The following is an 11,372-nucleotide window of genomic DNA, read 5'->3' as shown; positions in this document are numbered from 1 at the left end:
GTGGAAACTGTTGTATACGTTGGGCGTCCGTCTTTTTATAGACAAACGAACTTCTGCTAAATTTTGGTTGTCAGCCTTTCTGTGTTCTTTTTTGGACCGATAGTGCAACAGTCTCTGTTACTTCAGCATTTTCCGAATTTTATTGTTAAAACCATGGTAGGCCTTTTCCTCCTCCAGAGTGCGATTTTCTGTCAGTTGAGACCTCGCCCACAACTCTCCTATATTTGACATACTGTAACTAAAATAAGTCCATTCATTATCTGACAAGTAAGTATCACGCTAACAACTGCTTATCTTCTCTTACCAGTGTAAAAACTCCCCGAGCCTTCTTGATGGATTTACACGGAAAATGGCCCTTCTAGCCGCCATACTTCACGGATGCCGACGTATTAAACAAACTGTTTCACAAAATAGACAATCAAAATGAGTTTGTTGTAACTTGGATCTGCTCACACAAAAGGTTTTATCAGACACTCCATTTGTTAGTGAAGAAAAGCTCAAATTTTCAAATAGTTGAAGTCCCTAAAAAGAAGTATCAGATAATGCTTCTGTTAAATTCAAAAATGATTTTTGTAATACCGCTTCTTCTGTTAAATACGAATTTTTTTCGTACCTAGTTGGTCTAATTCTCATTTCAGAAACTCTTTTTTTCATGAAATTTAGAACTTTTAGTAAAGCCTTGTACTGTAACAACTTCTGAAAATCGCAGTAGGCGTACAAACTACACAAAGCTTGTTACGGAAAACAAATTACGCAGTATGATGTTTTGAAAGCGACGTATTTTGAGGACCATTGTGATATTACGTATTTCCGTCTCGATAAACTTAATAACGAAGAGTGTTTCTGTGAAATAAAAGTGCATAGCAACTAGGATTCAATTACATATTGCTGTGTGCATTTCAAGTTTATTATGACCAGTGTTGTCAGTTATTGCGGACCTATTGACTTTTATTTTAAATTGTTGGGCACATTTATTTTTCTAAATGACACGAAACTATTATTTGTTCAATCTGAGGAAAACGTTTTAGATGATAATCACCACATTCCCAATGAGATCCTCGCAAAGCACTCCAGGGATTTTTAGTGTTTCCAGTTATACTTTCTGTTCGATGTCTATATCGCTATTTCAGCCGATACGTAGTATTCTTATTTTGCACGAATGATAATTAACACACTGAAATATCTCTCAGTGATTACTGGTAGTTAACTGAACAATATTCGCGAAGCCCAATAGCTTTCTTCCGCTACGATCCAATTGAGCTCGCTAGGTGACTTCTGACTTGTGTAGCTGCGATCACTCGCTGGTGAAGTCTGTGGCGTGAAAGAAAAGGGCTACCAACTTCACTTTCCAAAGATGAATGTAACGAATATTAGAAGCGAAAAACATGTTGTTGCCTATAGTAACAAGGACATAAAAGAATTGCTGAAAGTAATGCTAAGTTGACTAGTGAAAATCCGTAAAATTCCACTATGTAAAATGTTATATCTCTGAAACAGTATATTTGTGTGCTTATGTTGGTAGTGCGTATTGACTGTAGACACCAAAAGCGTCTAGTCGTGAAGTGCGTCTGGTAGTGAGTAGTGCGAGTAGTTGTGGTGTTGTTGTGTAGTGCAGTGTGTTGCTTGCTATTTGTGTATTTTCCTGTCAATTCTGTAGTGCGAATAGGAACCCGAAAATCATGCTGCCACTCATGTGCTAAATTTAAAATTTGCATGTGATGGTGTCAGTTTTCATGGTTGTGATAGAGTAAAAATAATTGAGGTGAAAATTAAGCCATTTCTTATGCTGAGCAGAAGTTTGGGAAAACGGTTGGATATGTGGTTCACAGGAAAGCTGGACCTGTCTAACCAAAAGGATGCACTGTTCAACGACCTTATGCAAGAATGTAAACATGCAGCTCCAGGTGCTAGGTTGTCCTATCAATTAAGAACTAAACTGGAAAAATTCAGTCGAGAAGAAAGAAAGGAAATTGTGTGTCGTCTGAAAGATGGTTGTGCACCGTTGTTTATTGCCTGCAAAAGGGGTCATGTGGAAATCGTCGAATATTTAATAACAGTATGTGACGCAGATGTAGAACAAAAAGGACTCTATGAAGTGCCTGATGATCACTCTGTTCACTGTGTGACTCCATTGTGGTGTGCTGCTGTTACTGGTCGGCTTCCAGTCATAAAGTGTTTGGTGGAACATGGTGCTGATATCAATGCTATTTCTGATTCTGGATCAACCCCTGTACGTAGTGCCTGCTTTATGACACATCTGGAGATAGTATCATATTTGGTAGAACATGGTGCAGATATACTAAGGCCAAATTATAATGGTGGTACTTGTCTTATCAATTCTGTTCAGAGTGTGCAGCTTTGTTTGTATCTGTTGCAAAACGGCGCATCTGTGAATACGCGTGACATTCAAAACAAAACAGCACTGCATTATGCCATTCAGGAACATCGCTTTGAGACCACTAAGTTGTTGCTAGATCATGGTGCGGATCCACATGCTAGAAGTAGATACAATGATGATGCGCTCCAGACAGCGTGTTTAAAGGGAGCTGTCCAAATTTTCGATTATTTGATATACCGTGTAAAGTATGATCCTGAAGGATTAGCAAATGCACACGAGCTAATGGGGTCAACATTTCTTGATGAACATAACGATACATCCACAGCTCTGAAGCATTGGCGAATTGCGACGAGAATTCGCTTTACTCACGGAGTCGATGGTGAACCTCTTCCAAAGCGTCCTCTCATGCCTCCACGAGCAGCCTTCCGATACGCCACAGAATTCAGAACGTTCGAAGATCTTATGAATATATCTTTTGATCTGGATGCGATGCGGTACCAGAGTTTGCTGATATGCGAACGAATCTTAGGACCTCATCATAAAGATACATTGTTTAGGTTGATGTATCGGGGTGCAGCGTACGCCGATGCACTGAGATATCAGTGTTGTATAGACCTGTGGCGACGTGCTTTGGAAATAAGAGTGGAGAAAGACACTGTAAGTTATAGTAAATATTTTTTCCACACCTGCGAAATGTTTATAGTGTGTACAAAATTTGTCATAAGCTACAGTCTTTGCTCCATTAACTTAATTCGTTTGTTTTATGTATTAAGTATCAATTTTAGATATTATCTCAGTGGTATTATTCTGAATGATTTACCCCTGTGACAGACAGTTTTGAGTATTCGTATGTTGCAGTAAAGTTTCAAATACCATTCAGCACAATAATGCAGGACATTTCAAATGAAACTGTAGTAATATACCTCAAATTTAACATGAAATAAAATGAAACATTATTACAACTTAGGCTACCCTTTTATGTAATATTGCCATTAGCATAAAATATGTTAGAAATAGCTGTGGCTTTTAAACTGGACTTATACCAGCATTTATAATCAACAGTTTAGGTAACTGGACTTGTACCAGCATTTATAATCAACAATTTAGGAAACTGGACTTATACTAGCATTTATAATTAACAGTTTAGGTAAATCGAGGGGAAATTAAATCTGTTTATGCAAAATGCACCTCTAGGAAGTATTAAGAAGGCCACTGTGAGTGCTACTTAGTACATTTTCAAAACCACAAGCACTATATTATGTACAATGTTTTGCTACTCTTTATCATACTTCCTTCGTTGATGGGCTGTGCTTATTATTGTATTCACACTAGACGAACTAAAAAAAAGCAACAGAAACTTTCCCAAAAAGCAGATACTGAAATTGTTAGCGGATGTAACTAAAAATACCACTGAAGGATTAGAGAGGCCTTAGGCATGTTCTAACTGGACGATTGCTACATACAAAGCAATAAGCGGAACAATCTATGATCTTGGGGCATATGATCAGCATATCGTCAATCCCTTCAAGCCATTACTGCCAATAGATCAATCCTGGTGGCAGCTATACTGCCTAGTAGAGTACATAAGTGGTCATTTAAATTTCTTAAGGAGAATTGTTTTCAGTTATATTGTTACATCCCATCCCACATCCAAGCAGTTGACCTGCACTGGAACTGCATTGCCAAATGTAATTCCACTGTGGTTCTCGTGTCTTTGAATATGAATTATTTTTTACAATTTTGTCATAGACAGACATGGTAGGAGACTGGCTGCTATGTAAAATAAATTGTTGATGGTGAACGGCAACCAGACACAAATTGGTTTTACATTACTTTAGTCCAAAAGTGGGCTACCATTATCAGTTTCAAAATTTTTTTCAATTCATCATCAGAAAGCATGAAAAACTGTCTGATGATGAATTCTCAAATATGAAACTGGTAACGGTATTTTTTGAATAAAGTAACATAAAGCCAATTTGTGGTTGGTTGTGTTCACCATCAACAATTTATAAGAGTTAGTTTTACTGATTTGTTCTGGTGGGTCCCTCAAGTGTAAATATTGTAGCTATGACAGTTAGAGCCAATTTGCTTGTCTGCATGATTGGCTTAAATAATTAACTTACACTTTATATTTCTGGGGAAGTTGTTGTTGTTGTTGTTGTTGTTGTCGTTGACTTCAGTCCTGAGACTGGTTTGATGCAGCTCTTCATGCTATACAATCCTGTGCAAGCTTCTTCATATCCCAGTACCTACTGCAGCCTACATCCTGGGGAAGCTACTGTGTATGTAACTTGTTGGATAGAGGTGTGGAGTGCTTCTGTATATCATGATATGTTTCAAACAGAATATATCAGTAGTGCAAATGTTTTTTGGAACTTCTGTTGTAATTCGTGGAATGGTGTTCTGCAGTTAAACTAACGGACTGGAAGTAATCAAAGTATTGCATTCTGTTGTATGTATAGTGCTTTTGTTCTCTGGGCAAAATAGGCTGAATTATGTGTGAGAAAGTTCCTACATTGCATTTACAATTCAAGACTGTGGTTGTATGTTTCTAACAGTTTGATATTGTATTGTTTCTTATTCATTACCACCAAACATCAAATTTAGGTCTTGATTTTCATTCATTTTTCTATGTCATATGCACTTTTTTTTTTTTTTTTTTTTTTTTTTTTTTTTTTTTACAGTAAGTGAAGGCTTGAACCTCGAATGTATGCTCTTAAGGATTTTATTGGTAGCAGGAAACAGAGATTCCTTTAAGTCACTGATTTATTATGCTAGTATCATCCATAAACAAGTTGATGTCCGTCAAATGCCATTACAGTATTGCCACAGCAGCACTCTATTACTTGTTGGATAAGGTTCAGACAAATAGTGGGTGAAATGCCAAAGTGGAAAATGTGTTTTTACATGATTTGGGCACCAACATTCAAAGTAACTGGACAGAGCCAGGTAATGGGTTAAATATGTACACTCAAAATACAAATGGGTCATTCCATGTCAGTTAACCCAGGGGCTCTCAGAGTTGACTGAAATTCAGTACACTAATTCTACTATGTGTGGAACACTCGTGTATAAAGTATTAGTTTCCCCTGCCAATTAGTTCCAGAATTATGACTTGTGAAAGAAGATGGCGTGACCCGGAAATTGCAACCTACATCTGGCAATCTATCTTCAGACTCAGCTTCAGGTCTTAATAACTTTGGAACTATTCCATACAGTCCAGTGAAATTTTTAAAACCCAGTACCATCCATTTAGAGAACACACTCCATGAATCAAACAACCAACAACGTATTTCTGAGGGAAAATAAAAAATTCCAAAATGTGATTAAAAAAATTTAATACGTTAAAAGGTACATATTGTAGGTGCTCTCTATGCCAAATATAATTCACTCAAAAAGGGTATACATTTTTTGTGGTAAGCTTAATGTGGTCTAAACACAAGCAGAGCTCATCATGCTCATATCAGTCACAAAAACTGAGTTACATGCACACGAAAATACAAAAATTTGAAAAATTACTTGAAAAACATAGATTTGCGAAGTGTGGTAGCACAAAAGGGACAAGTAGTATCCAAGCCAAATTTCACATATTGCATAAGTAGACCATAATGATATAAATCTCAAAATTTCAGCATGTTTTTGCAAGACATTTGTGTACAGTGGAAGTTGACATATGTATTTGGTGGCGTGGCCATTGTTCCACAACACAATTTTGTAAAAACATATTGTAAACTGTTCTGCCTCTTCTTATCCTCTCCCGCAACCATTTAATCACTAAGCAACAACATATAGACAGATTAACACAACCTATCATTAATGTTTACTGCACCTTAACTGCTAAAAACCAGTCGATTGTGCTTCAAACAGAAGTTCCCTCACACTTTAGCTACTGTACTCTATGCATTGAGTGGCAAATTGTACTGTCTTCCTGACACTGTGGTAGGAACTGGAACTGTCATAAGAATATGTTCAAAAGGAATCCAACAGCTGTCAGCCAAACATGGTCAATGAAATGATTTAGCTGGTGCCATGAAGTTCACAAATACATCACCTTCTGCTTCATAGCACTCTGAAACACATCCTAAGCACCATTTGTCATCATAAACAGCAATAACATAGCAACCTGGTAGTATGTGGCTGCTTTTGCTTCTGAATCCTGAGTCAGACACACTGTGAAGACACATGTTCTTGAACCTATAGTTATAACCGGACAGTCTGCTCATCTGCACATTGTCAGAGTCAGCTGGAGAGAAGTGATGATGGCTCCTTGTGCCTGCAACAGTTTAAACGTGTGCTAGTCTGCTTTTAGCAACTCTTCGACTGATTTCACCTCATCTTTCAAAACATAGAATGATTGTATGCCAGAGATATTTTTCTGTACCCAGGTAAATAATTGAAGAGTTGTTGGAATGTGAGTTTCTATAGGGTGCTGCAGACTAGCTCGTGGTGCCATGTGCTTAATGGTATCACCAACCAATACCATCACATACATTTTTTACCATGACTTGTTGCGAAAAAGTTCCATTCTGCATGAATTTGAAAATCATGGTAATGCATGCATGCATAAATTTTTGAGATTTTTACAGTTTTTGTATTGACTAACTGCCCCATCACTGAAGTATTTCGCAAAATGTATGTGAGGCAGCTTGTTTTTCACATATGCCATGACAGAGCGAATATGGGCATGAACTGCAATGGCATCATGAATTAAACAGTCACTAAAAACGTACAGGTTCGTGACACACATCACCTGATTCACCTCTATAGTAAATTGCAAATGGCTGGAGAATTGCTTGACTGTTGCCCCAGTGATATCCTTGGATGGCATCTTGAACCATAAATGCATGATTTTCAGAAAAGTCTGGTATTACTATAATTTCATTTTGTTACAAAACTGGAGGTAAGCCGATTGTGCTGTTGCTATGTGGGGTCAGTTTGTCTGTTTTTTGACAACACATTTCAACAAAATCTTCCACTGTACTTTGCTTTGTTTAAAGACTTGTGCGATCCATGTGTATCCATTGTTTATAAGAAACAAGTTCATTGTCATCCATAAGGAATTCACCATACAGTTTGTTAGTCATGTGTTCTGCAAGATTTGCCTTACCAGGACACTTTTCACACCTGTGTATCATGCACTGGTAGGAACTGATGTCACACACCAGCAGCTTCATTGCACATTTATAATCCAGACCAGATTCCTTTATAGCAGCAAACATCAGATTAGCATTTTGATGGGTCTCAAATACACACACATTGTGCGTGCCCCTTGCACTTACAGGCACAACCCATTTTGGCCGAAGATTGAAAATAGATGATAAACCCACTTTGGTATTGGGATACTTTTCCTTGAATTCTACATATAGTTCTGATATGGTGCATAGCAATAGTCTTTTTTGCATCTGTACACATAAATTTCCCATTTTCACCATTACATAGTCTTTCTTTCCAGGCATTATTCAGCTGTAGTCATTATTTTCATAAAACTCCGACACTAGCACCTTTATTTCTGAACTCAATTGCTTACGCTGAGCCTGCTGAATTTTTGATGCATTCAGCCAGGGCTTCAAAATCATCATGCACCAGACACCAGCAATCATTATGTCGAGAGGCAAGTACATACTCTAAAACAACTTTACACTGCTCAAACCATGAAATCGCCACTATTTGCAATATGAAACAGTCAGACAACTTAGTGACATTAGGTAAAATTTTGTAATTGTTTTTATGTTTCTCTTGGATTTTTACTGATGCTGTTAACTTGCAATACTTTTAGTCCCGATCGTGAAAAAGTTCTTCCTATGCTGCATTATAGGTTGATATGAAGTACTTGGAAATTATCCATTCACAAGTTTTATTTAGGCATTAGGTATCTAGGCAGTTATGCTACTTGCAGTGAATATATCCTTCTCATTTTCAAGAAATTGTGAAATTAACGATACGTTGCATTGAAAAATTTCCAGTGTCTCTGCTGGAGTATACAGATCACTCTATTACAATGGATGAAGTCACATTGATTGTGATATGACCTTCTCTTGAAGTGCAGCTCCTGTAACTATTTGAATCTCCAAAAATATGAACAGTTGTTGAAGAATATCGTGATAGCTATTTTTATGGCCACTCTAAGATGATTAAAACTGGTTTATTGACTTGTACGTTATTGGTGTAACATTTGTAATTTCTTTCGTCTGACAGATTTTATATAATGATACTTGCTTCACTGCACAAGCCCTTGTTCGCCTGTTTGTTGACTTGAATGAGAAGAATCTTGAAGTACTTGGTGCTGGACAGCCAGAAGGAGAACCTCGCTTTGAAGATGTGGCTGCTGTATTTCAGTTGCTTGGTCGTGAACTTCCAGATATGAGGAAACTGCTTGAGGTAATTACAAAGGATAAATGCAGTATATTAGGGTATACTGCCATACATTGCACAGCAGAATGAAGAGTTTTATTTCTTGATTCTGTATGTTTTTCTAAACTGACAAATTTGCTGGCCTTTCAGATGTTATCTTTCCTGTTAGAAATAATTTTTGTGGTATTATGGTGTTTCAGTTGTAAAATACTAAACCTCTGCTGAACGGTGGTTGATTTCAAATTCCGGATCAGGGAGAACTGGTCTTTTGACAACTTAAAAAATTTTGCAGATGAGTTGGGAAAATGTCTATTTTAGTCTTATTGAAGAAATCAAAGTGAGGCAAACAGCTGCTAAAGTAACAATCCCAAACTTTATAGTCTACAACTAGGTCAGAAAAGATACTAAACAAAGTCAATTCTATTTAAATATGCAAAAGGGAAAAAAAGGCCCACATGATTGTGGGGGTTAGGATTTATTTACACTCCTGGAAATTGAAATAAGAACACCGTGAATTCATTGTCCCAGGAAGGGGAATCTTTATTGACACATTCCTGGGGTCAGATACATCACATGATCACACGGCTTGCCATGCCATGCCATTTCCACCAGGGACCTCAGTTGGACCAGCGTTCGTGCAGGCCGCGTGAGACGACGCTTCATCCTGTCCCAAACATGCTCAATGGGGGACAGATCCGGAGATCTTGCCGACCAGGGTAGTTGACTTACACCTTCTAGAGCACATTGGGTGACACAGGATACATGCGGACGTGCATTGTCCTGTTGGAACAGCAAGTACCCTTGCCGGTCTAGGAATGGTAGAACGATGGGTTCGATGACGGTTTGGATGTACCGTGCACTATTCAGTGTCCCCTCGACGATCGCCAGAGGTGTTACGGCCAGTGTAGGAGATCGCTCCCCACACCATGATGCCGAGTGTTGGCCCTGTGTGCCTCGGTCGTATGCAGTCCTGATTGTGGCGCTCACCTGCACGGCGCCAAACACGCATACGACCATCATTGGCACCAAGGCAGAAGCGACTCTCATTGCTGAAGACGACACGTCTCCATTCGTCCCTCCATTCACGCCTGTCGCGACACGACTGGAGGCGGGCTGCACGATGTTGGGGCGCGAGCGGAAGACGGCCTAACGGTATGCGGGACCGTAGCCCAGCTTCATGGAGACGGTTGCGAATGGTCCTCGCCGATACCCCAGGAGCAACAGTGTCCATAATTTGCTGGGAAGTGGCGGTGCGGTCCCCTACGGCACTGCGTAGGATCCTGCGGTCTTGGCGTGCATCCGTGCGTAGCTGCGGTCCGGTCCCAGATCGACGGGCACGTGCACCTTCCGCCGACCACTGACGACAACATCGATGTACTGTGGAGACCTCACGCCCCATGTGTTGAGCAATTCGGCGGTACATCCACCCGGCCTCCCGCATGCCCACTATACGCCCTCGCTCAAAGTCCGTCAACTGCACATACGGTTCACGTCCACGCTGTCGCGGCATGCTACCAGTGTTAAAAACTGCGATGGAGCTCCGTATGCCACGGCAAACTGGCCGACACTGACGGCGGCAGTGCACAAATGCTGCGCAGCTAGCGCCATTCGACGGCCAACACCGCGGTTCCTGGTGTGTCGGCTGTGTCGTGCGTTTGATCATTGCTTGTACAGCCCTCTCGCAGTGTCCGGAGCAAGTATGGTGGTTCTGACACACCGGTGTCAATGTGTTCTTTTTTCCATTTCCAGGAGTGTATGTGCAGGACTGTGATTGTCAGATGAACTGCATATTTATATCATCCAAAATAGTTACAAATTTTATTACTCATTTATGTGTACACAAATTTAAATAATCAGTTAATGCCTTAGGTTAACAGTCATAGAGGAATGATTAATAATAATGTACCAAACAAAGACAATATTGCTTCTGTATGTGAAAGTGCTTGTTTGGTGCTTCAGAAGACATAACTAAATATACATTCCAGTACTATTACATTGCATTTTTTGCAGCATAATTTGGTTCTGTTGTTATGCAAAATTAATCTACACATTTGTGGAGAAGATTGATCATGGACGACTTGGAAATGATCGTAACCATATAATCTAATCTCTCATTATTACAAGGAATATGTGCAGGAGGATTGTAGTATTTGGATCTCCTGCATTCCTGAAGCTCAGTTTCACCCTCAGGTTCGCCCACTGTAGGTCTTTTCTTCGCGGAAGTTGCCATTTCCAGGTCCTTAATATCTTTCTGTAGAATTTTATTTCATTTTGCAGCTATTCACTATTTCATCAGGCTGTTCACTGTAGCTAAGTGGAGGAAACAGAGACTGACCTTCAAACCCAATTTCTGTACTCTAAACCAAGTGCGGTAATACTTCATTTCTTGATCAAATGTCCACGCAACGTATTAACTGGCTATATCTGCGTACAACAGAGGGTCATGGTACCTAAATACAGTAGAACTCCCATTATCTGGATAACTTGAGACCGGACCCGATCCAGATAATTGGATAAACCATGAAAGCAGGTCATTTCTTACTAAAAATAAAAAACATAGAAGCAAAATTTGTGCATACTGCATGTACTGCTGCACTATTAATTTAATGACTACAAAACAATGTTGTTTGGATTTTATACAGTGCTGTAGATACATACAGTGTCAGTTGTTGAATATATCAGT

At 39.3% G+C, this 11,372-nt stretch overlaps 1 protein-coding gene across 1 annotated transcript in view; it reads left to right on the top strand.

The window, feature by feature from the left end:
* Positions 1-1,408: 1,408 nt before the first annotated feature.
* Positions 1,409-11,372, top strand: part of LOC126354437 (protein fem-1 homolog A) — a 53,242-nt gene continuing 43,278 nt past the window's right edge. The window contains exons 1-2 of the mRNA XM_050004123.1: positions 1,409-2,995; positions 8,534-8,716. Of these exons, the coding sequence (XP_049860080.1) occupies positions 1,784-2,995; positions 8,534-8,716 (1,395 nt within the window). The 5' untranslated portion in view covers positions 1,409-1,783. The remainder of the gene's footprint in view (positions 2,996-8,533; positions 8,717-11,372) is intronic.

This window comes from Schistocerca gregaria, chromosome 3 (genome assembly GCF_023897955.1).
Source record: "Schistocerca gregaria isolate iqSchGreg1 chromosome 3, iqSchGreg1.2, whole genome shotgun sequence".
Classification (NCBI taxonomy): domain Eukaryota; kingdom Metazoa; phylum Arthropoda; class Insecta; order Orthoptera; family Acrididae; genus Schistocerca; species Schistocerca gregaria.
This window is presented reverse-complemented; position numbering and strand designations above follow the sequence as displayed.